Raw genomic sequence first — 26,548 nt, forward strand, 5'->3', positions numbered from 1 at the left:
AGGGCAACCCACTCCAGTATTTCTTGCCTGGATAATCTCATGGACAGAGGAGCCTGGTGGGCTACAGTCTATAAGGTTGCGAAGAATTCGACATGACTGAGCGACTAAGACATGTATGTACATGGTCTGAGCCAGGAATTTTGCATATTTGAAATCATTGCATCTGTACGGCAGAGATGATCACTCCTGTTGCACAGATGAAAAGAAAAACTGAGGCTAGTGGAGATTCATTCATTGACTGACCCTGGTTACCCAGCAAGTGACTGCCTCTACAGAGCTCCTCCAGACTTTCAGGATAACTGTCTTTATCTTCACACACTTATCCACACGGCCAGTGTTCCTTGGTTTACTAATGGAACAAAGGATGGATGGAAAAAGTGGAACACAATTGTATGTGTCTTTTTTTTTTTTTTTTTAAATGAACTGTGACTCTGAAACAGGAAAAGGGAGGGAGAATAGGGAAACACGGTATTTGTAAAATTCCTATCAGGGTGATGAAACGTGCAAAAGAAATTTGAGGTCAGTCTGCCCTAATACCCAGCACCGTTTTCCCTACAGCTTGGTCTTGCCCCGTGGGGGATTTAGGCAGAGACGATGCAACCATTTGAAGTTGTGGGGTATGTGTAACTCAGGGAACTCCTGTAGGATTTGGGAGGGGAGATACAAGTGGGTGGAACCTTCGTGGATAAAATGTGAAGCCTTATAAGAAACTCACTGTGAGTGAAACAGACACCCTTCTGTCTCTTTTTAGTATGAAATGCGTGGACCTGCTTGCTCCTGCTTCTCGCGCCATCCTTGAGTTGCCTTGTTTTCTCCTGTTTCTACCTGTTCTGGGGGATGTTTTCAGCTCTAGGGACCATTGTATCATGTTTAATTGAATGATTTTACTTTCTTCTTGGGGATGAGAGGAGTGGAAGGGGCATAGGAAGAATGGGAACTGGGCGGGGGGCACCAGTGTTCGTGTTGTTGGACTCCAAATGTATTTATTATTAATAGCTCAAAATTATTGAATACTTAGCTGTGTGCCAGGCACTGGGCTAAGCATCAGGTATGCACTGTTGTTTAGTCACAAAGTCATGTCCGACTCTTTGGCACCCCATGAACTGTAGCCTGCCAGGTTCCCCTGTCCAAGGAATTTTCCAGGCAAGAATACTGGAGTGGATTCCATTTCTTTCTCCAGGGGGATCTTCCAGACCCAGGGATTGAACGCGACTGGCCTGGTTGGGAGGCTGATTCTTTAACAGTGGGCCACCTTGCTTTTTATGTACGCATTAGGTAATCGCATGCCTAAAACAGTCCTAAACCTTTGTATAGTTATCTCCATCTTAAGAGGAACCGGAGCTTAGCGATTGTGACTTTCTCTGTTGACAGTAGCTAGTCATGACAGTCTCGAAGGTGCCAGTCCTAAACTAGCTGTTAGGAAAGATCTGTTTGTTTTCGGTGTGCTTTCTCAGTAGAAAAGTAAGACAGTAACTTGGGGTCTCTTTTCATTCTCTCCAGCAGTGGGTCTCAACGTAAGGGAGAAAGGAAAAGAAGGGTATTGAGCGTCTTTTACCACCCCTCGCTGCCCCAGGGGTATTTGATCCTCGAAACAGGAAGGAGGGTGTGCTACCTCCTTCTAGCAGGTTAGAGGATCCTGCTAACCTTCCTACAATGCACAGGACAGCCACCACGACAAAGAATAACTCGGCTCAGAATGTCGATAGTGCCGTGGTGGAGGATCCCTCCCCTGCAGGGCCCCCTTAGTGCATAGATCTGGGGGTGCTTGTGATTCAGAGAGCACCCTACGCTATAATCAGACTCCAGCTCATTCGATGCTGGCCCCAAATGGGAGTTATTTGGCCTGTTTGGGACACAGTGCGTAAGACCCTGCTGAGTACTGTATGGATTACACCATCCTGTGGAAGAGGGAGAAATGGTCAGGCTTCTTACAGAAATTCAGAAAACGGAAGAAACACTTGTGAGTGTGGTAAGGAGAAGATTTGTTGAAACGGGCTATGGTGCCAGCAAGGACTTGGGTGGCTCCAGGTTGCGAATTAGGGAGGTGTCCACCCCGAGTGGATAAAGAACACAGTCTTCTTAGGCTGGAGGTACACCTGGGAGATGTTTTCAGGCTTTTCCTTATCCACTTGAGTGCTCTGTTTACTCTGCAGTTTAGGGGTCATTAGTCCACTGAATCCTCATATTAATCTTAGGGAACTGGCGTTATCATTAGCACCATCCCTTTTAACAACCGATGGAGCTGAGACTCAGAGAGGTTCAATGACTTCCCCAAAGGAGCACAGCTAGGAAGTGGCAGAGCCCAGTCTGAACCCCCATGAACTCCAGAGACCATGCTCTTAACCAGCTTACTATACCAGTCACCAGAATATTCCATCTGGTCCTGTATTGCTCAGCCTCCTCTTTGCCTTCCCCCAATTCAGCAAAGCTGTGGTCCCTGTTTGGAATCCTTGAGTGGCCAGACTTTGAGTTGCTCCATAGCTGGAAGTGGTAGAGAAGTCAGAGGTGCCTAGGGCCCATTAGCAGAGAACTAAGGTGAGCCTTTTAAAGGAGCAAGGAAAAAGTTCCAAGTGACTTCAGCCTCAGTATATCTGGCAGAGAAGTGGTTGATTGCAGCAGCGTTTTGAATTAGTTCACAGGGGAAAAATATACAGAAAGGGAGATAGGTAGGTATAAGGTAACCAACCACCTATTGTATTACAGATTCAGTTGTGTAAAATGCATTTCTAAAATCTGGGCCTTTTGTACCTTAGATATCAAACATAACTCTAACTAGGTAAAATAGAACCATAGAATCAACTCAAACTGGGTAAAATAGAACCATAGAATCAAGACCTCTTTAAAATCCAGAGCTTTCTGGCTTGGTAATTTTGTAGGGAAGGACTTGCAAGAGAAACACTTTGAAATATGAAGAAGGAAATGTGATTCTGGGGTTTCCTTTATAGGTACTACATCAGTACATGAAGAAATAGGACAAGAATCAAAGATTAACTTTCCAAAACCTCCAAACAACCTAGTTCTCAAGTCAGGAAAATCAACGTGTTTTTTTTTTTTTTTTTCTTTTAAAGTTGGAGTTAGGAGGAGGGAGGCGGGAAAGGTGATTGTCTATACCCTGGTTCCTGGGAGACCACCCTGAAAGCTTTGCAGATCCGAGCCAAAACTTCCTCCTGCAAATGGCATGTGTATCTCTGCTGGATCGCTTATAGTTTCTCAGTAGAGGCAGAGGCCAGGGCTTGCCTCCAAAGGAGAGAAGGAAGGCTGCACTCAGTGTGCTTGTGAGGACAGCAGCATGCGCAGATGCCCAAGCTGTTTCAGCTCCGTTCACAGCAGAGAGAGCCCTGTGTCTCACAAGCTCAGGGCCACGCTTTAGTTCTTTTCCTTCCAAAGTCCACCATGCTATTTTTTAGATGAATGTTATGCTGCCCAGGTATTCCTTTCTGACAAAACTTCAGATTGCCCCATATGTCTCTGAATGTGTCTGATGAAACATGTCGCGCGTGGCTGGTCTTTCGGATCCTTATCATGTTTACTCACTCTTGGGGTGGTTTTTCTTAATATTATAACAGGGGCATCTTCAAACATTCAGAAAAGTTTAAAGAATTCTACAGTAAAAAGCCTTATTCCCAGGTTTTGTTATTAACAGTTCTACTTGCATTCAGTTCAGTTGCACAGTCATGTCTGACTCTTTGCAACCCCATGGACTACAGCACTCCCGGCTTCCCTATCCGTCACCAACTCCCAGAGCTTGCTCAGACTCATGTCCATTGAGTAGGTGGTGCCATCCAACCATCTCATCCGCTGTTGTCCCGTTTTCCTCCTGCTTTCAATATTTCCCAGCATCAGGGTCTTTTCCAGTGAGTCAATTCTTCACATCAGGTGGCCAAAGTATTGGAGCTTCAGCTTCAGCATCAGTCCTTCCAATGAATAATCAGCGTTGATTTCCTTTAGGATTGACTCGTTTGATCTTGCAGTCCAAGCGACTCCCTGGTGTCTCAGCTGGTAAAGAATCCCCCTGCATTGCAGGAGACCTGGGTTCGATCCCTAGGTTGGGAAGATCTCCTGGAGAAGGGAACAGCTACCCACTCCAGTATTCTGGCCTGGAGAATTCCGTGGACTGTATAGTCTACGGGATCATGAAGAGTCAGACACGACTGAGTGACTTTCACTTTACTTGCGTTACCATGTGTCTACTCATTTCTTCATTGCTGTATCCATCCAGTCACATGGCTTTTGTGCTTTTTATATTAATTGCAGGTATCAACATAGTTTCCTGTAAATACTTCGGCTGTTATATGATTAATTCAAGTATTTATTTACAGTCGTTTTTTTTTTCCCTTCTGCTGCAAAACTTATGTGCCACAAGATGGACAAATCTTTACTGTCCTGGTGTGTTTTGACAGTGTGTGTGTCTCTGTAACCCAGACCCCTATTAAGTTACAGAATTAATCTTAGGGTTAGTTTTGGTGTGGATGTGGGAAAATGATGGGAAGATGTGTAAATAGGCACACTTCCGTTTTATCTTTTCCTTCTTTCAGGATGTCATTCCTGTTTTTTTGTTTTGTCTTGTTTTGTTTTTAATTGTAAGATGAGCTATATGTGCTTGATAATATCTCATTTTGAGATTCTTTAGGTAGCTTCTTGAGGTCTCAGACCAAAACCTTACAACAGGTTTTTCATTACCCAGATTTTCTCTAACAGTTCTCCTGGATTGTTCTGGGATTTTGATCCAAGATATGTTGAGTATTGTTTTGAAAATGACTTCTCCCATGACTGTTACAAACTAAAATTTATTCTGTGTCTGTGGTTGGGGATATAGTGACTGCTTTCCTGAAAATAAGCAAATCCTTCTTTACAGAGTTCTTTGAGCTTTTAAATCTGACTCCAAAATTATTAAAGACACTATTTTTTGGCATCAGCCCTCCAACCAGTGAAGACACTTTGTGAGACCCTGTCCATTCTTTTAAATTTTCCTGCTTCTGAGTAACAGTAAAATGCCTATGAAAGAATGCAAGTAAACAACACCCCCCCTCCCGCCCCTGACCCCCATTACTTTGCTAAGTCACTTCAGTCTTGTCTGACTCTGTGTGACCCCATAGACGGCAGCCCACCAGGCTCCCCTATCCCTGGGATTCTCCAGGCAAGAACACTGGGTTGCCATTTCCTTCTCCGATGCCTGAAAGTGAAAAGTGAAAGGGGAGTTGCTCAGTCGTGTCTGACTCTTTGTGACCCCATGGACTGCAGCCCACCAGGCTCCTCCGTCCATGGGATTTTCCAGGCAAGAGTATTGGAGTGGGGTGCCATCACCTTCCCCATTACTTTAAAGTGCATGTTTTCAAGAATGCTCTGGTGGTCCAGGTTAGGATTCCACGCTTTCACTGCTGAGGGCCTGGGTTCATTCCCTGGTTGGGGAACTAAGACAGACAAGACACACGTACACACATGCACATACATACACACGTATGTGCAATGTGTTAGAGGATGGTTAGGTTGCGTTCTTTCAGGGTTGTGCTGGGAAGTCACAGGGCGGGAGATGGGGATGTTCCTCATCTTGCAGGGGTGGGCCCTCTTGAGCCGGCTGAGAGAAGCCTCCCTCTTGGGGAGGCCGAGAGCAGTCTGGGGTTGATTGACGGCAAGTCTTCCTGGGCAGTGGATTTGTAGATAATCAGGGACAGCAACTTCCCTGGTGGCTCAGATGGTAAAGCATCTGCCTACAATGTGGGAGACCCGGCTTCGATGCCTGGGTTGGGAAGATCCACTGCAGAAGGAAATGGCAACTCATTCCAGTACTCTTGCCTGGAAAATGCCGTGGACGAAGGAACCTGCTACGCTACAGTCCACAGGGTCACAAAGAGTCGGACATGACTGAGCAACTTCACTTTCACTTTCAGGGACAGCTACCTAAAGTGAGACAAGTTGTAACCTGTCAATCAAACAGCCTGGGTGCATGGTACCTACTTTTTTCTCTTCTGTTATCTTCCAGCTTTCAGTAGACTCTTTTGTCCATGTTCCCAGCATTTTTCAGCTACTTTATTGTAAGGTTGTAGTTGAATGTATGATTGGCCCAAAGTTGTAAAGGAGGCAACATCCCCCTGAGGGCAGAGGAGGTGTAGCAGCCTTAATTGGTGGGAGATCCCCTGAGAGGTTTTAAATAAAAAGGAAGAAGACCTCAAACAAGAGGTTTACTTTACCTCCATTTGAAGATCAGTTTAATTTCATCAAGGCTGTCAACCAGTTTTCTTCCGTGGCCAACCTCACAGATGTCCTTTTATTTTTAAAGAGAGGTACTCAAATCTAGTGGCGCACTCTCTCACTTCTCCAGACTTCTAAAGAACCAGGACATTTGAGGAACAGTAAGTTCTGACCTTTTATAGCAGCCACAGGCTTAATTCTTCATATTTTCCAGAAACCACACCCGCCTGCTAGAGTAGATAGCTCAGGGAAGTTGGATGGACTCACTGTGCCTTGGGAGTTTTTAATCCCAGAGCTTCTCCTAATGTTTTCTTCTGCCCTGCCATCCCCCTCACATCCTGTCCTTTTCCATTTATTTCCTCCTAAAATTATAAAGAATTGTAGCATGAAGGCCATTATTTCATTGAAGATGCAGCTGGAACCAGTGCTGGCATGGTTTTTATGCCTCATAACTGCTCTTGAATGTCCACCAACACCTGCTTTTTGTTAACTTTTAATTTTATATTCTAAGATAGCCAATTAACAATGTTGTAATAGTTTCAGATGGACAGCAAAGGGACCCAGCCATGTATATACATGTATCCATTCTCCCTGAAACTCTGCTCTCATCCAGGCTGCCACCTAACACTGAGCAGAATTAACAGGCTACACAGTAGCACTGGTGGTTATCCTTGTTGATTATGCATTTTGAATACAGCAGTGCCAGCATACACTTTTTTGGAGGCTGTTGACCATTCAGCCAGGCCTAGTATTGCTGATGGGGACCTGAGTCCTGGAGACAGTGTATAACATCCTCCTTGTAGAGTGGGTGGTGCTGGAGATTGCAGGCTACCCCCTTGGGACACTTCTCACCACCCACGACCTTATGTTAAATCTTTTGAAATAAGAGAGTGAGGTGTTAACATGAGCTAATTAGAGATAAGAAAAGAGATTTTCTACCTTTTCTCTCAAGACAGGAAAGGCAATGAGAGAGACATTTGGTGTTACTGAAAGACTTGAATATTCCAGCAGAAATTATTTCAGAGGCACGCCTTTAAATGAAACACTCCAAAAATGCACTTTACTTTCAAAAGTATTTATTTATGTATTTATTTGGCTGCTCCAGGTGTTAGTTGCAACACTCGGGATTTTTTAATTTTCTTTTTTTTTAGTTTCCGCACGTGAACTCTGCAACTTTATGAGTTGTGGCATGTGGGATCTAGTTCCCTGAACAGGGATCAGACCTGTGTCCCCTGCATCAGGAGCATAGAGTCTTACCCCTGGACAACTGGTACATGAAAGGTGAAAGTCTCTCAGTCATGTCCGACTCTTTGCAACCGCATGCACTATATAGTCCATGGAATTCTGCAGGCCAGAATACTGGAGTGGGTAGTCTTTCCCTTCTCTAGGGGATCTTCCCAACCAGGAAAGTCCCCAAAATGAACTTATAAAATTCACCCTTTATTTTTCTCTCTTATGATTCAGGTGTTGACAAACCTCTTCTGTAAAGACCCAGATGGCAAACATTTTAGGCTTTACTGCTCATGCATTCTTGGCTGCCTCTACCCGCCTCTGCAGCCACTCACCTCTGCTGTTTCAGGACCTCTGCAACATAGACAATATGTAAACCGATGAGCTGGGTTCCAGTAAATGTTTACAACAACAGGCACCTGGGCCACACTGGCCCACAGGCCACAGTTTGCCAACCCTTTGTCTAATTCATCTTTTTGTTCCTGCTAACTTTGCTCATTGTACATTTATGAATTGGGATTTAAATGTTGATTAATATTGAACAGGAATGTTTGAAAAAAAGTCTTTCCCTTGCCACTGGTAACCCTAGTTTCCTTTCATTAATTTTACATACCACTCGGAAATTTCTGGGCTAATCATGTTAAGAAACCAAAGAAAAGTTTGGGGTGGGGATGTTCAATTAATTTTTCTTTTAAATTTACTAGGGAGCTTTTTCAGCCCTGGAATTGTGACTGCTGGCTCGGCAAACAGAAGGATACATTGGAGGTCATGGAAATAGAGTAAAATCATTTGCCTCAGGAAATTGGACCAGACTTGGCAGAGGAGGCTCTGTAACAGGGGCTGGTGCTCTAACTGCTCTCTTTGGGGTCTCGAGGAGGAAAAAGGGTGTGGAAAGAGTGATCCCTATTGTTTCTCTGATCCTCTGCGGCCGCAGTTAAGTCCATGGACATTCTAAACTTTGACGTTCTAAACTCTGTCCTTCTCCAGACACTGAGTGTGTGTGGCATTTGAGATGGTTTGTTTCATAGTGAGGAAGGCCAGCAGGCCATATTCTCCCGCAGGGGATTGTTGCCCTAAGAAAGGTCGCCGAGGCCTAGGCCTTCCCAGTGGGAGGATGGTTGCAGAAAACTCTCGCCCCCCAGGAATAACGCAGTGTTCCCTGACCTCTTCCTGTGAGAAATTTGGAGTTGGGGAATGAGGTGAGGTGGGTGCAAACACCCCATGGCCAGTGGTCCCCTTTCTCAGTAGGGAGGTGGAGAGGGTTCCATCTCCTCTTGTACACTTCTGCTCATCCTTCGAGCTCAGATGTCACTGCTTTTGGGGGGGGGGGGGGGGGGAATGTGGTTGCACCAGGTCTTTGCTGCAGCCCTCAGGATCTTCGATCTCGGTTGCAGCAGGCAAACTGTTAATTGCAGCATGAGGGATCTAGTTCCCTGATCAAGGCTCGAACCTGGCCCTCTGCGTCGGGAGTGCGGAGTCTTAGCCACTGGACCCCCGGGGAAGTCCTAGATGTCAGTGCTCTCTAATTAAATCATCCAAGGCCCCTGCGTTTAGACTGGTGTTTTTCTTCCCTGTTCTTTGGCACTTGTAACCAGCCTCTCAGTGGTTCCCCCTTTTGTATTTCTCCTCCTAAATAAATTGTGGCCTCCTTACTTCTTTTGTCCCTACATCTAGCACAGAGGAGTCAATATTTGCTGGAAACAAAGAGGTCTTCTGTTACCAGTCTGTGAGGATTAAGATCTTAAAATCAGACTGCAGAAACCCATAGACAGATAAGTGCATTCGTGCTCTTAGATAACTTCAGGTGGCATATATTTTACATGCAGTTCTGTTTGAAGGAAATATTTTATGATCAGAGGTCTTTAATGTGTATTCAGTGTATCTGGTCATTTTGAATGTTGACTTGTTATTTCCTTCTAGTAGATATATTGCCATTTCCTACTCCAGGGGATCTTCCGGACTCAGAAATCAAACCCACATCTCTTGAGTCTCCTGCATTGGCCGGCAGATTCTTTTTTACCACTGAGCCACCTAGGAAGCCCCAGGAGATATATTAACCTCTGCTTTTCAAAAATGAAAAGACTAAAAATGAAAATGTTAAAGCCTTATAAAGGACATCGACTCTAAAAATCCTGAAGTGGAATTTTCTTTTTTAAATAATTGAGCTCTCAAATCCTCATTTATTAGCATTGAAGAAGGTGGCCGGAGACTTTATTAAGTTGGAAAAGTATTCTTTGTTTTATGCTCGTGAGCTGCCCATTGGTAGCGATGATCTAGTCTGAATATAAATGTTCATGGCTGGGCCATAGTCCAGCCCAGAGAATCCTAACAAGCTTTGTGAGGCTCATAACACTGCTCAGCAGAGGTCAAAATGAAGGGAGACTTCTCCAGAAAAACAATGACTGACTGTTTAGTTTTAAGGTGATGCCAATTATAGCGGGTGGAAGGAGGTGAGCCGGGGTGAGGGTGAAAACGAGAATATTTAGAAACATGTAATTGTTGCTTGCTGCCGTATAAAATACCAACACATGTCTCCAGCTTGCTCCTCCTATAATGATTGCCCTGTTCTTCCTTCTTAAAATGTCTGGGGAACGAAATGGAATAATGAGACTGCCTCTAGCTTTTATGACATTAAGCTTTCTTTCTGTGAAAACAAGCGTGATATGTGCAGTTAACCAAAAGGAGAGAGAATTCTAAGTCAAGAGGTAAATGAGAAAAAAAATGCTGATGGTTCTGTGAAAACATGGATAGAACACTTTATTCTTACACTTTTTGTCATCTGGTGATGTGCAAGTAAGATTAGACAGCCATGTGTGTTTTTTATTCCATGTGATTGCTAGAGCCTGAAAACTTTCTTAAGTCTTTTTCAGAAAATCGCGTTCTTCGTATACGTGCCCACAACAGCCTTTTAAACTAGGCTTAGTTAAAAATAATTGGGCTGGCCAAAAAGTTTGTTCAGGTTTTCCCAAACGATGGTATGGAAAAACCCAAAAAACTTTTTGGCCAGCACAATATAATTGGCAGTGATTTCTTCTACTAGAATTTGTATGTTGATGAGGGGATGGAGAGGCCTTGAATTTAGTGTTGGAGATCCTCTCCCTTTATGGAATGGGCTTCATTAAATGGATGGAGGAAGACCCCCTACAGTTGAGGGCGTGGGGAGGTTGGTTCAGTAACTGAAAAACGTATTGGATCTCTGTGTACTCATTTAAAGAGTAAATGTTTCTTAATACTTTCTTCTTTAGAGTAATAAATTGCATCTTGCTGGTTCTCTTACTATCCCATTGTGCTCCACAGTTCTTATCAATACCCAGACATTGCTTTTCCTTTCATTTTCCAAGTGTAAGCCTTTTCCTGTTGCTTTTTGCTGTTGGTTAGCAAGTCTCAACCCTGAGCATTTGTTCTGGCTGAGCTGTATTTGGTACACTGGCCCAGTTTCAAACGGTTCTTCTTATCGCATGCGGTGCAATTGGTTTTCTGGAATGTGTGTTAGAAGTTCAGTCATTGGAGGGATTCTTCCTCTTGGAATGGTAGATCCTGTACCATTTTCCAGGCTGTTCTATAGGAGGTGATTTGTCCAGTTTGGTTGTGTGTTAGGAATTACCTGGTGCTCAAGCTGTTCTGACAAAAGGTATCTATTTAGTATGCTTGATTTCCTATGACAGTAGTCTCTTCTTTAAAAAAAAGGAACAAAAAATAACTTGCTCCTGAATAATCTGAAAGAAGAGTTGCTTCTTTAAAATCCCTTTCAGGGACGTTTTAGCCATGTCATGGAACACAAGATGAATTTGGAAATTAATTATATCATTTTCTATTAATATTATAGTATATGGTACTTGAAAATTTGATGTATTAATCAGTCATTTAGAAGTTGCTGTTCATAACTGCCTAGTTTTTAAAAATGAATATCTTGTGAAATGCTTCTGTTAAGTTCAAGTTCTGTGATTTTAAGTTAAAAATAAAAAGAATCCACTACTGCTTCTGCATCTGTACACAGACTTCCCTCCTCTCAACCAGTATCTATTCAGCTTAATGGGTTAGAGCTGGGTGTACCGAGGGAGGCTCAAGAGGGACAAGATGACTAGCCTTCTACAGCTTACATTCTTCATGGAGGTGAGGATGGGGCGCCAGAGTTAAACTGATAAAATGAAGAGACAAGACAGTTTTAGTGATAAAAAGAGACAAAGCAGAGTGAAGTGCTAGAGAATTCCTGCTGGGCTGGGACAGCAGCCTTTCAGGCCTGGGACCTCTATGAGGAGCTGACAAACGCTGGAAGGTTGACAACATTGTCCTCAGCCCTAGGGACCATCACCCAGACTGGGATCAGCAACACACAGCTTGACCTGTTCCTGGGCGTGGAGAAAGATTGGTATGGCTGGTAGTTAAGGAAGGGCCTGGGGAGGGGAAGGGGGCTTTCCTTCTGGCTCAGATGGTGAAGAATCTGCCCACAGTGTGGGAGACCCAGGTTCAATCCCTGGGTCGGGAAGATCCCCTGAAGAAGGAAATGGCAACCCACTCCAGTATTCTTGCCTGGCGAATTCTGTGGTCAGAGGAGCCTGGCAGGCTGCAGTCCAGGGGGTTGCAAAGAGACGGACAAGGCTGAGCAACTTGAGGAAGGGAGTAGGTCTGGGAGGTAGCAGTTGAGAGAAAGTGGGGATGGAGCCATCCAGGCCAGGCTTCAGGATTTCAGTCTTGAATGCTAAGCCTAAAGAGGGGGGCTTTAGCAGTAGAAGAAGTCACAGACTCTGATTGGTGTTTTAAAATGATCTTTTCTAGATCTTGTATTTTCTTTGTTTTCCCCATGATTAATTTATAGCTACATTGAGAGGTTTCTCCTTGTGGGATTTTTGTTGCTGTTGTTTTACTCCTAGAGACAGCTTATTCTGACTCTTGTTGATTTAAAATTAAATGTGTATTTGCTATAAATGTTACTCAAGTTTTTTTTTCCCCCTCTTTGGTGTAGTATACTTTTATGACTAATTAAAGCATAAAACCTGTAACATTAGCTGATAAACATACGGTGTTCGCCCAGGCAGCTTTCATGGCTGGTCTAGGAAAGAATGATGTCAGTTTCCTTCTAGGTTGAGTCATTTGATGGGTACAACAGTCTGGTAGAATTGGTTTTAGGTATCAGACCATGAATCATATTTTGTCATCAAATAATAAGGAAGATTGGCAGAATTCCACAGAATTCTGGGTTGTTTGCAACTGAGTAATGCCTGGGAGAGAATCACTTTAGTTAAAGATGCATTATTTTTAAAATTATTTATTTATTTGGCTGTGCCAGGCGAATGCAGGCATGTGGGATCTAGCCCCCTGACTAGGGATCAAAACTGGGCCCCTAGCATTGGGGCTGTGGTGTCTTAGCCACTGGACCACCAGAGAAGTCCAAAGATGTGTATTAAGCATCACTTTTTGCTCAGCTCTCATGTATAGTTCTTGTCCTTAAGGAGCTCACAGTCGAATCGGGGACACCTGTCAGACATATACAGTTCTTCTTGGTTTTGTAAACGTAAACATGGGCAGGCTGGCAGTAACAGAGGTACCCCAGAGAAAGAAGTCATTCACAGCCGGAGGTTGAGAGTGGAGGTTGAGACAAGAGGTGGTGATATTTTGGAAGGCTTTAAAAGTCAGGTTAGGAGTTCATTAGGGAACTGGCAGAGAGAGGAGGGCTGTGCTTTCTCCCAGTTCCTTGTGCCCAGAGGGTTGAGAAGTGAGGCAGGAGGCGGAAAGGGTTTTTTTTTCTGGTCCATGAGAGTTGAGGCTTACCAGTAGAGGCCAAGTAGTGAAGAGTTGCTTGGCACACCCACCTATCAGCTTTAATCCTGTAGGCTCAGAAGGCTTATCAAAGGGGTGAAGAACGAGATCAGATTCATGATTTTTAAGAAAGAGGCAGCTTTGTGGAGCTGGGTAGCCCAGGATGAGAAGTGAGGAAGTCCACACAACACTTCTTTTGAATTTTGAATGCTTAATTGATTTAATGTCCCAGACATTTTTTTTTAAGTTGAGTATGAATTAAATGAGGCAAGCATTAAAAACAAAACAGAACTTTTTAAGCTTGCTTGTCTGCATTCTTTCCTAGGCTGTGACCACAGCATTCTTTTAATTTGTGGCTGTAATGATACAGACGTTGACCAGCCTCATTATTTTATAGGTATGTGATGTGGTCCTTCATGGTCAGTTGAGTGTGTAAGAAGAATGGCCTGGGAATGAGGCCAGAGCTCTGGTTGGTCCTAGTACAGACCAGACTTGCAGTGGAACCGCCGGCAGCTTCTACCCGTGTGTCTGATGGGTGCCAAATGTACAGGGCCTGCCAGCAGGCTGTCAGAGGGGCTCTGATCTGTGGTCAGATCAGTGGTCTTTATAACAAAAGAGAGAGACGTAAATAACTAGTCAGCTGGCAGATTTTTCTCTAGTGAGCCTGGAGCCAGGAGTACTTTCTGTGTGTCCTTCCAATTGACTTCAGCTAAGTTCTGTCGAGGGCCTCCCAGGTGACTCAGCTGGTAAAGAATCTGCCTGCATTGCAGGAGACCTGGATTTGATCCCTGGGTTGGGAAGATCCCCTGGAGAAGGGAATGGCTACCCACTCTAGTATTCCTGCCTGGAGAATTCCATGGACAGAGGAGCCTGGCGAGCTACAGTCCATGGGGTCACAAAAGAATCGAACATGACTGAGCACGCGCGCGCGCGCGCGAGCACACACACACACACACACACACACACACACACTCACTCTCTCTCTCTCTCTCTCTCTCTCTCTCTCTCTCTCTCTCTCTCTCTCTCTCTCTCTCTCTCTCTCTCTCAGTCAGCATTTTAGGGAACCCTGCTCAGAGACAAAGTTTTCTGAAATTTGTTAGTAACATGTTCTCAGAAAGTGAAACTGAAGTCGCTCAGTTGTGTCCGACTCTTTGCGACCCCGTGGACTGTAGCCCACCAGGCTCCTCAGTCCATGGGATTTTCCAGGCAAGAATACTGGAGTAGGTTGCCATTTCCTTCTCCAGGGGATCTTCCCGACCCAGGGATCGAACCCAGGTCTCCTGGGTAGGCAGGATGCTTTACCGTCTGAGCTACCAGGGAAACATGTTCTCAAGTAACATTAAAAACAGATACTTTATTGGGCTTCCCTGGTGGCTCAGTGGTAAAGAATCCTCCTGCTAATGCAAGAGACACGGGGTTCAATCCCTGGGTCAGGAATACCCCCTGGAGAAGGAAATGGGAGCCCATTCCAGTGATTCCTGCCTGGGAAATCCCATGGACAGAGGAGCCTGGTGGGCTACAGTCCACGGGATTACTAAAGAGTTGGACACGACTTAGCAAGTCAGCAGCGACAAAGTACTGCCGGCATATTAGGGAACGCTTCTTAGAGACTGAGCTTACTGAAATTTTTCAGTAACAGGAAGATTTGTTCTCGTTTCAAGTAACACTAAAAACGTTTAATGGCTGGATGATATGCATCGTTAAAATCTTCGAGCTTGGGAGTGATTTCTTTTCCGTGGTATGGTTTGTGTAACTGTGTCATTGACAATGATGGCCTTCCTCGGTCAGTACTATTTTTTGTTTTTAAAATGTGTTTGGAAGGTACGGGCTTGGTGCACTATATCATGGGGTGCCTTAGCCCCTCCATCTCTTCGCCCCTCATCCCACTTTGGTTGGGGCAGTGCCTCCCTTCCCATACGGCTTCCCCCACCCCCCTTTTTTTCCCCCACACCCCTTTTAAGACAGTTTAGTGAGAAAGGCAGCCTCCTACTCTTTCCCATCTACAGGGTAAAACAATGCCCCTCAAAATATGTTTATATGATTTATTTACTTTTTATTTTTTGGCTGTGCTGCAGGGCTTGCAGGATCTTAGTTCCCCGACCAGGGGTTGAACCTGGGCCTTCAGCAATGAAAGCTTGGAGTCCTAACCACTGGACCACCAGGGAATTCCCTCTATGACTTATTAAGCACAAAATGGGTTATAGTTGACAGTACTCCAAGTCAAAAATAGCAGCTGCTGGTGTTTGAACTTTGAAACAGTCTTCAATGCAGTTTTATGAGGAGGCGTCTATAATGCTTATTTAGCATTATCTGATACTTAACCAAGGATCCAAAGTGAGTTTTCAGAGGTTCCAGGGAGAGTTATTGGAGAAGGGCATGGCAACCCACTCGTGTTCTTGCCTGGAGTATGCCATGGACAGAGGAGCCTGGTGGGCTACAGTCCACAGGGTCACAGAGTCGGACGCAACTGAAGCGACTTAGCATTCACGCAAAGGGAGGGGTTATTGCCAAAAAGGTCACCACCCCAGTATTTCTTTACTGTTGATCTTGATTTCTTATATGGTTATGCGGTTCTTTTGGTTTTAATTAGAACTTTTAGTTATACAGTGATTAATGAATACTGCCTTGTGAAAAGCATGTTAAAACAGAATTTTGAAGCAAGATACTCCCTAAACCCTATCCCACTACCTCCTAAACACTACCCCCCTTCCCCTCCCCTCCCAACCCTGATCTGGTGTTCCTTCTGGATAGAATTTTGTAAAGTGTATCTTTTCAGACCTTAGCTCCACATTAACATGCCTGCAGAAGCACCTGGCAGATTCCTTTTTCTTTTTTTTTTTCTCAGCAGATTCATTTTGAAAAGTAAATTAGCATGTCTCTTATCAGAGAAGTGGATTGAGTCTTTTGTTTCCCTCCAAGTTTGCCCATCCGAGGCTGTCTCAATCTAAAACTCAAAGAGTGTGCCTTTAAGGTATATAAAGTATCTTAAAGGTTGATTGAATTTTGCAAAATGGAAATACATGCAGCTCTTTCAGTATTTTAATGAGGCTAAGTGTTTTGTGGTGAGCAGTTAGCTTGAGATGATCCCCTGGGAGCTTTTCTAGGAAAACAACTATGACATCGTACTATTTTGTCATTTCACTTTGGCTGATACTGATTTTTTAAAATATAAAAACAGATTTTCTTTTAGGATTAAGTCTCTGGGTTTTTTTTTTTTATATTTATTGTGTGTATTGAGTGGTAGGAGAGGTAACGAAGGGGAAATCCTTGCAAAGTTTAGCTGAGTGATTTTTATTATGAGAAAGCCTGTTGTGAATTCTTCCACGTGTGCAGAGAGGGCGATGAAAACGTGCTTCTTTCTTTGAGGCCAGATTTCTTCTACCTTAACACGTGGAGCCACTTTGATTTCTCACTTTAAAATGTCTTTATGGGGGAAAAAAAAGGTCTTTATGGTGTGGTTTAAGGACAAGGAAAAGATTGGACATTTGGTTTGTAAAGCGAGATATTCAAACTGTTCTCTGATCCCCGGATTGTAGGAATAGAGGACATGGAAACAAGAGGGTCAGAAGATGGACTGGAAAAGTCAGTAGGGGTGACTTTCAAACAATGGAATTGGCCAAAAAATTTGGATATTTGTGTAAGATGTTAGAAATCGGAACGACCTTTTTGGGCAACCCCCAAAAGTCACTCACACAACGCATGAGCACCCAAGCCTGCTGTCTTTTTTGCCCATCGTCGGTGACAGAGGTCTCTGCTCTCTAAACCAGAGTCGGCTGTCTTCTGTGCGTTTTGCTCTGTCCTTTGTCTGTTAGAATCAGAACGGCATAGAGCTTCGCAAAACAGTGAGGAGGCTCGTTCCTTTCGAGAATGAACGCACCCTGTCGATTTCCGGATTTCCCTCTTCGACACCCAGGAAGATAAATACACAGGAGAAACAGCGCTCTGTCCTCCGAGGGAGAATTAAACCTTTCAACCTGAGTTGGTCACATCCATCACAGGGAGGTCTGTGCGAAGTGACCAGTCAAGGGTGATAAATGGGTAGTCAGCTGTGCACGGCCTGCCCCATGGGCCGAGTTGCCATGGCAGCGCCTGGTGGCATTCGGCCCCCTGCGTGCCTAACCTAGATTAGCAGCAGGGCCCGTGGGCTCAGCTGGGGAAGGTGCCTCCAGCCAGACGACGGCAGTGCGCCTGGCACCCCAGGCCCAGCCCAGGTCTTCCATCCCCTTCTTCCACCTAAGCAGGCTCTTTTCCTCTTTTAGTGCCAGGGAGAGAGAAGGAGGGGGCTCACTTCTCGCCAGTCCTTCAGGAGCTGTGGTTTCTTTTTTCCGTCTTCATGTTCTAACACAGGGGCCCAGACCCCCAAGGAGAAGCATTTGAAAAGTGGGAGTCAGTGGGCCCTGACAGGCCTCAGTGTGGGGTTGACCGAGTGGCTGCTTTTGGGTGCTGACTGGGCAGCTCTGACTTCCTCAGGGGTCTCCCCAACCTCTCTGGAAGTGAGTGCACCCTGGCAGCTTTTGGCTCTCCCAGCTTCCTTCGGGTTCCTGGGCTCCTTCCTGATGGAGAGGGCTGGAATTCTGTCAGCGCAGCGGGGATGCAGCCCACCTTAGCAATGGCTTGTGGATCTCATATGTCACTGTTCTCTCGCCAGGCACTGGAAATTAAAGCCTGTGGTTTCTTCCTCTGGCAGTCTTTCTATTTCATTTAATTAAAAAAAAAAATGCGGTAGAGGAGGTGGTTTAATGCATTTTGCAGAAATCTTTCTGAGACATCCGCGTTGAACCTTTTCAGACAGTGGACAGTGGTGCGTGACCCAAGAACCGGGTGCTTGTTGTCGCTCAGTCGTGTCCAACTCTTTGGGACCCCCACGGACTGTAGCCCCCTAGGCTCCTCTGTCCGTGGGATTTCTCAAGCAAGAATCCTGGAGTGCGTTGCCATTTCCTTCTCCAGGGGATCTTCCCGACCCATGAATCAAACCGGCGTCTACTATATCAGCAGGCAGCTTCTTTTCCACTGAGCCATCAGGGAAGCCCCAAGAACTTGGCTACTGCTAAGTAATTCCCTATCTAGGAATGTTTTTACACGCTTTTGGTGGAACTCATGAATATCTGCTGGATGGTCAGACTTTGCACCCCCCATCTCAGGGGCACTTCAGCACATGGGCTTGTTTTCGAATGCAGTCAACCGCTTCTAATCACCTTGTGACTTGTTTCTCGCCCCCCAGGTGAGGACTCCTGGGCTGACCGGAAAGCTGGCACTGAGGCCCTAGGAACATGGCCTAGGTCAGCCGACCAGAAGTTAATGGGACGGAGCCCAGGATTGGGCATATAATGGCTACTTTAGTGCAAGTTTATTTACAGTAAGCCTGTTCTTGAAAGAAATTAACGTAAAGAGCCCCTGAACACATTAGAGATGATTTGAGAATCCAGAGGTTATTGTGGGGTCAGTGACCTTAACTCTGTAAATTAAAAAAGGCTCTAACATAAGCATTGTAGCACAGATTTTATAATTTGAAGAGCCACTTCATGCTGTCATTCCCCCTTCCACCATCTCTTTTTTCCCCTTTCCCTCCCTCCCTTCTCCTCCCATTCCCAGGGCCCACTTATTGGGTCCTTAGGCAGGGACAGACGTATGTGAATACGTTTAACTGAATGAACATATGTGTTTTATGGTTCCAAGATGCTCCACCGGCAGGCATAATACCCAAAGTGTTGATTTGTACCTCTGAGACTAAGGGATTATAAGAAATTATGTGTGATGCATGCGTGCTAAATTCAATTCAGTCGCTCAGTCGTATCTGACTCTTTGCGACCCCATGGACTGCAGCACACCAGCCTTCCCTGTCTATCACCAACTCCCAGGGCTTCCCTGTCCATCACCAACTCCCAGAGCTCACTCAAACTCATGTCCATCGAGTCAGTGATGCCATCCAACCATCTCATCCTTTGCCTCCCCTTCTCCACCTGCCTTCAGTCTTTCCCAGCATCAGGGTCTCTTCCAGTGAGTTGTGCTCAGGGGTGTCCAGCTCTTTGCAACCCGCCAGGCTCCTCTGTCCATGGGATTTCCCAGGCAAGAATCCTGAAGGTGGGTAGTAATTTCCTTCTCCAGGGAATCTTTCCAACCTAGGGATTGAACCTGTGTCTCCTGCATTGGCAGGTGGATTCTTTACCAATGAGCCACCTGGGAAGCCCGGTAAGGAGTTATGAGTGCTTGTAAATTAGCACACTTTAGCATGCCTTCTTGTTCTGCGAAGATGAAAGCAGCCTGAAGGCTTTACTGCTGCTGCTGCTGCTAAGTCGCTTCGGTCGTGTCCGACTCTGTGCGACCCCATAGAGGGCAGCCCACCAGGCTCCGCTGTTCCTGGGATTCTCCAGGCAAGAACACTGGAGTGGGTTGCCATTTCCTTCTCCAGTGCATGAAAGTGAAAAGTGAAAGGGAAGTCGCTCAGTCGTGTCCGACTCTTAGTGACCCCATGGACTGCAGCCCACCAGATTCCTCTGTCCATGGGATTTTCCAGGCAAGAGAACTGGAGTGGGGTGCCATTGCCTTCTCCGGAAACTTTGCTAGCTAAACAGTAATTCAGAGCACAGGCTTTGGTGTCAGGTGACCTGTACTTAAATTTTAATATTAATATTAATGATAGCAAGATCATCTCTGAACCACCCCCCCTTTTTTTTTCTACCTGGGGAACAGAGTTAATGTCTCCTTCTCACAGAGCAGTTGTGAATATTAAATAGACTGACGCAGTGTCCCTAAAGCAGTACCCAACGATTGGCCTGTGCTAAGTGAGGGCCGTCCTTGGCTCTGCCCCTCTCAGCCTCACTGTTATTTCTCTGGGTGAGCCTGAAGCAGTTATAGAGCCCCTGAAGAGTGTGCTCTCTCATACTCTCCAGAGCCACGTAGAAACTTGTTCAACGTGCAGGCTTCAGGTGCCGCATCAGATTGACTCAATCAGAAACTCTGGGGGCAGGTCTCTGAGGTCTGGGTTTGAACAAGTCCTCCGGGTGCTTCTGATGCTCACTGAAGTTTGAGTACCTCTTGTCTAATGCAGAGAGCTGTGAAGAAATCAGTGAAGGGGAACTTGTCCCTTGGTGTCTGCTGGGCGTGGTGCCAGGACCCCCTTTGACGTCAAATTCCCCGGATGCTCAAGTCCCACATAGGAAATGGCCTCCTATGGTCCCTCCAAGTCTGAGAGTTTCTCATCTCCAGACACGAAGGACCAGCTGTAAGGCAGTTGATGTGAACAGTGATCAAGTCTAACAAGACTGATGTAGGGATAAAGTGATCCTGTGAGAGCAAGAATGCATCCCTCCCCCCACTTCATGCCAGAGGAATAACTGCCACCTTTAATTAAGAGAAATGGTAGTCAACTTGTAATTATTCAAAGGTAATTACAGAGTTTATGAATCACGTAGGACATTTACTGCTTCCTAAAATCCCCTCATTTAAAATTCTTCCATCCACCCCCTCCTTGTTTGCACCTTGGTTTAAAACCAGTGATGTGTAAGATGCTGAACAATGGTTTACTCATGTTACTTACTGAGTTAATGTTTTTAAAATGTAAACTTCTCCCGATTTCAACAGGAAACCAAGAAAAAGAAGATATTCATGAGAAAATGTGTCCGATGACTTTAACAAATCATTCCTTAAGCCACTGGAAACTTCGTTGTTGTTTAGTTACTAAGTCTTGTCTGACTCTGTGCCTCCATGGACTGCAGCATTCCAGCCTCCTCTGTCCTCCACTGTCTCCTGGAGTTTGCTCAAGTTCACATCCATTGACTCAGTGATGCCATCCAACCATCTCATCCTCTGCAGCCCCCTCTTCTTTTGCCTTCCATCTTTCCCAGCATCAGGGTCTTTTCCAGCTGCAAACTTAATAAGTAAAAGCCGAGTAAACCAGAAACCCACCGGTATGACTGACAAAGTCCTGTTAGTTACAAGAAACTAGACATTCTAGAAAAATGAGGGCTCGCAGTTTGCCCTGTGTTGTCTTGGCTGGTCACTTCCTGTCTTTTCTGCCTTCCTCTGCCCTGCCCAGGGGCCTTGGTGAGCAAGACCCAAGAGGGAGTTGCCCAGCAGACAGTGTGGGTGAGAGTGAGTTTTCTCTCACCAAGTTTAGACTTCATAAAACTCATCCTACCGGTGACACCTGGGATGGCTTTTCCTCACCTCACTATTTTGGGGTTTCTTAGTTGAAGGGTGATGGTGAATAAGAAAAAAAAAAACATTCAAAGTTCATCTCAAAACTGACGTAAGGGGGAAAAAAGCGCCCAATAAAGTCTTTTAAAAGCCTAAAGAAAAAAAATTGCTATAATATTACATATGTCTGCCAATGAAATTTGGGTGTGTCTTTTGAACCTTTTTTTTTTTAATTAATGAAGTAAAACCTTTAAGCAGAATCTTTAGTAGAATTTCTTCCCAGTAGGAGGTGTGCACCTCAGTTTTTGAATCACGAGCCAGTGTTTGGAATTTTGTAAAATTGGGTTCTTCTTATTATTTATGTAGCAGCTTGTATTATTTTGGAATAAAAATCTAGAAGCATGGTAAAAACACTTAACTGCTGAGATAAGACTGAGATAATCGATTTAAAATGCCTTTGTAACTGTAAACCAGTGTAGCTTGCCTTCACGTGCATGCAATTGACAGGAAACGTAAGCAAGGACCCTGAGCAGCCTACATTGTTAAGGCACTGCGATTACCCATGCTCAGTGTTCAATCCAGGACCGAGAATTTTGTCATTTAGGGTTCCCTTTTTTAAGACAAAGGTAGCAATTACTCAGAAGTGGGCAGAACTCTTATAACAGAGCCACGGGCTGTGAACACGCATAAGCAAATCAGGCTCTAGAAACTCCACTGATGTAACCAGCAGAATCAGACAAGGGAGAACTCCCTCTGTGAGGAGAATAGCAAAGCAGACAGCCTTGCAGAGCTGCTTCCCCTTCTCTGTGCACCCGTGTAGGGTGTCTGTATCAGGTAGCTTTGCAAAAGAGAAGCTTGGGAATTCAGGTTGTACCGAGGACTTGTGATATGCCCCAATCGTCCCTGCAAACAAAGTGGCCGTGAAGCAAGTTTGAAGGAAAAGCTGCTTCCTCATCAACCCTCTTAAACTTGGCTCCCATAGTTGGATGTTGATGCTACATGGTTCTTTTTCTTGTTGTTTTTCAGCAACAAGGATCACCAAAATCATAAAACAATTGCAGAAATTCTTGAGTGGCCCAAAGGTCCATTATGCCGCCGTCACCCAGAAATACGTCTGTCTGACGTGTGTGAGGTTTAAACTCTTATTAAAGAAGACTCCAGAAACCAGTTTCTGGTTTAGTTTTCCATACATTGACTCACATAAATATTCACATTGTTGTTCTCTTAAAATCTGATATCAAAATACCCCATCATCTAGGAAAAGTTGGTGCTATCGTGGTCCAAGCAGGTAATTCTTTACTATATCCCAGTGAATTCAACCAGGTAGGTTAGCTCCTGCCATGCCACCCCCTCCACCCCCCGCCCCAGCCTATAGATTGAAAGCCTATAGAAACAGCAGAGTCACTTTTTAGTGATTATAATTTTTTAAACACTGTTCTTACATATGTCTATCAGAGTTATATTTTAAAAGTTACAAGTAATACACTGTAAGCATAGTGACTATTTTTAAATTAAAAAACATTGAGTGTTTAGCTTTTATGCAGAGTGCTCTGCATTAGCACCAGGAGACAGAAAAATATGGGAGGTTCTATTAGGATGGGTCTTCCTCTTTTTAAGGGGGAAGGGGAAAAGAAAGGGAGAACCACATGCTATATTGTCAGGTGGATTGGAGGAAGCCTCGAGGGTGGGTGAAATTGGAGTCACTCCAGATAGTTGCTGGTAGTTGGAAATCGGGGCTAGTGTATGTGGTTGAGAGAGAAGCAGAAGAAATTCATGTAATGAAAATGAAAGCATCAAAGTCCACAGTATCACTGAGGAGCAGGGAGTAGTCTGGTGTGCCTGGAATATAGAGGTAATTTGCAGGAGAATCATACTTTGTGGGTACATTGGTCCTGGGAGAATTGTTATCCTTCAGTGAAAGAGGGTTCTGGGGGTGGGTGGATTAGAACAGAAGGGTGCCCTTGACCAGATGTATTTGGGAAATGGACAAGGCTGTCAGGTAGAATGCACATGGTGGGCCAGCTGGCAGGCAGCGAGGCCATTTTTGGGGTCGATCTAGATCACGGGGAAGTTTTTAATGCCAAAGCAAGGGTTGAGAGTTGATTCTGTAGCAGCAAAGAGCCATTGAACGCTTGTTATTTTAAAATATGGGTAGTGACATGAGAACCAGAGCTTTAGGTCTGATTTCTTTCTGCAAGAAGGCTAAATTAGAGGGGTGCAGTGTAGGGGAGGCAGGGAGACCAGTAAGTAGGCTCAGGTCAGGGAAATCAGAGAAGTCCTGAGAGAGGCCGAGAAGGGGGTGGAGGGGAGGGTGTCCAACAGCAAGGCTGGAATTCGTAAGGCACATAGTGCCTTGGAGAGATAGCTGAATATTTTTTGATTTATTCAGATAATAAACTGGGGTTTCAGTAGATATGCTAAAACACGGCTGTGAGGGCAGAAGTCTTCCAATAGTTTTTTTTTTTTCCCCTGGATTTTTTGCTTTTGTCTGTGCGGGGTCTCCCTTGTTGCATGGTCTTTTCTCTAGCTGTGGTGCGTGAGCTTCTCATTGCAGTAGCTTCTCTTGTTGTGCAGCACGGGCTGTAGGGCATTTGGGCTCCAGGAGTTGTGGCTCCCAGGCCCTAGAGCATAGCCTCAGTAGTTGTGGTCGACGGGCTTCCTTGCTCCGAGGCACGAGGGATCTTCCTGGGTCAGGGATCGAACCCATGTCACCTGCACCTGACAGGTGGATTCTTCACCACTGGGCCACCAGGGAAAGCCCCTCCTTGACAGTTCGTATGTTCATTATTCTTACATATCACATGTGGGGTTGGGATGGCCTGACCTCAGTTCCGACCTAAGGCAAGCCCACTTCTGGTTTATACGCTAAAACTGCAGTCTTGTAGGTTTCCGTTTTTTTGTGATTTGTTTGACAGATCTTAACCCCTTTGGTGCCAGGGCTGATGATTCAGGATACATTTTTATGTGGTTAAAGTTGGGCCATCAGATTATAGGTTTCTCCGTGGTAGAGCTGACATCTAAAATCGGATTTTCCCATCCTTGACACTTGAAATGAGAAATAAAAATTATCTTTTCAGGTTTACATGCTAAGACACTTCCAGGAGAGTGGGCTGAAAAGAAAGTAAATGCTGTTTTGGGTGCCTGGTAATCTTTTAATTATGAAATAAGCCCTTTGATTTTAATCTTCCAAAATGTATAATACTGATCCAGGAAAACAGCCTTTTTAAAGTTCACATCCTGCTGACTTCTTCAGATGAAAAGCTTCCACCTCTACCTGCTATTTTGCAGACTGGAAGCAAAAATATCATTAATCTTGTCTCAGTTCCCCCACTGACTATAAAAGACTGTTCCGTTTGGAGTCAGTCCTGAGCCACAAAGGCAGGCGGGCAAAATGAATGCTTAGGTTTCCAGAGCCAGGACCAGAGCTGGGGGGTCATAGCCAGTTAGTTGACTGTGGCCTGAATCAAGGAGCAGGATGAAACACTTGGGCTTTCTTTCTTTCTTTTTTTAGGATTTGTTTTTATTTGTTTATTTGGCATGCGGGCTCTTTGTTTCAGCATGCGGGATCTGGTTCCCTGACCAGGAATCGAACCAGGCCCCCTGCATTGGGAACTTGGAGTCTTAGCCACTGGACCTCCGGGGAGGTCCCTTGGGCGTTCTTTAAATCCGCTCTCTGTTGTCACAGCTTTTTGAGCTGTCCTTGCCTCCCTCACAAACGTGCGTACGCAGCAAAGCTTGGATACTGATAAACTTTGTTTGTGTTCTTTTGTGGCGTCTGAAGCAGCTTGTACAATGAAGACAGAAACCTACTTCGAATTAGAGAGAAGGAAAGACGCAACCAGGAAGCTCACCAAGATAAAGAGGCATTTTCTGAAAAGATCCCCCTTTTTGGAGAGCCATACAAGGTATTTCTTGAATACGGGAAAGTCTGATTTATCAGCATGTTTGACTTTGTGTTGAAAGTGAGTCTGAACAAGTGTTGCAACTGTGGAAATAAGACAGTTATCCTGAAGGTTGTTTTTGAAGACAAAATATAAAAGTCCTCTGAACCTCATTAATCAAAATGATCAAAGTTTGTGGTTTTCTTTTGTAATGTTCGTCTCCTGTATTTAGTAATATTTGTCCATGGCAGGCTTCTCAACAGGGGAATTGAGTTAAAGTTGCATGTTAAATTCTGTGTTACACATTATATTGAGATGTTTCTTTTCTAACGGCATTTTGTAATGTGGTTTACTAAGTGGTGATTTCCCTTCTCCCTTTGTCCCTTAGTATCTAACTCTGCCGTCTTCTTTTTTTTCAGACAGAGAAAGGTGATGAGCTATCCAGTCGGATACAGAACATGCTGGGAGACTATGAAGAGATGAAGGAGTTCCTTAGTAGCAAGTCCCACCCCCAGCGCTTGGATGCTTCTGAAAATAGGCTGGGGAAGCCGAGATACCCTTTATTTCCTGAGAAGGGGAGCAACATTCCACCCCACTCCTTCCACACCAGTGTCCACCACCAGCCCGTTAACACTCCTGCCTGTGGACCACTTCCTGATGGTAACATCAGCCACCACCCAAGGATGGCACAGCCAAGAATGGAACCAATGCCAAGTCTCCACGCCAAAAGCTATGGCCCACCAGACAGCCAGCACCTGACCCAAGAGCGCCTCGGTCAGGAGGGGTATGGCTCTAGTCATCACAAAAAGGGTGACCGCAGGGCTGATGGAGACCACTGTGCTTTGACAACAGACTCCGCTCCGGAGAGGGAGCTTTCGCCTCTGCTCTCTTTGCCTTCCCCAGTCCCCCCTTTGTCACCTGTACATTCCAACCAGCAGACTGCTCCCAGGACGCAAGGAAGCGGCAAAGTTCCCAGCAGTAGCAGTAGCAATAAAGGCTACTGCCTGGCCAAGTCTCCCAAGGACCTAGCCGTAAAGGTGCATGATAAAGAGACCCCTCAAGACAGCACAGTGGCAGTGGCCAGCCTTGGGGTAGCCCCTCCTCAGCCACCTTCTCAGACCTTCCCCCCGCCCTCCCTCCCCTCAAAAAGCCTTGCGATGCAGCAAAAGCCCACGGCTTATGTCCGGCCCATGGACGGTCAAGACCAGGCTCCTAGCGAGTCTCCTGAACTGAAACCCCTGCCGGAGGAGTACCGGCAGCAGACCTTTGAGAAATCAGACTTAAAAGTGCCTGCCAAAGCCAAGCTCACGAAGCTGAAAATGCCTTCTCAGTCAGTTGAGGTGAGTGGAAGTTCA

At 45.2% G+C, this 26,548-nt stretch overlaps 1 protein-coding gene across 4 annotated transcripts in view; it reads left to right on the forward strand.

Annotated features, from left to right (window-relative positions):
- AFF1 (ALF transcription elongation factor 1) overlaps nt 1-26,548 on the forward strand; it is a 142,016-nt gene that overhangs the window by 16,066 nt on the left and 99,402 nt on the right. For all 4 annotated transcript variants that reach the window (XM_052641631.1, XM_052641633.1, XM_052641632.1 and 1 more), the window contains exons 2-3: nt 25,097-25,217; nt 25,613-26,533. In XM_052641631.1, coding sequence (XP_052497591.1) covers nt 25,097-25,217; nt 25,613-26,533 — 1,042 coding nt within the window. The remainder of the gene's footprint in view (nt 1-25,096; nt 25,218-25,612; nt 26,534-26,548) is intronic.

This window comes from Budorcas taxicolor, chromosome 6, assembly GCF_023091745.1.
Source record: "Budorcas taxicolor isolate Tak-1 chromosome 6, Takin1.1, whole genome shotgun sequence".
NCBI classification, from domain to species: Eukaryota; Metazoa; Chordata; class Mammalia; order Artiodactyla; family Bovidae; genus Budorcas; species Budorcas taxicolor.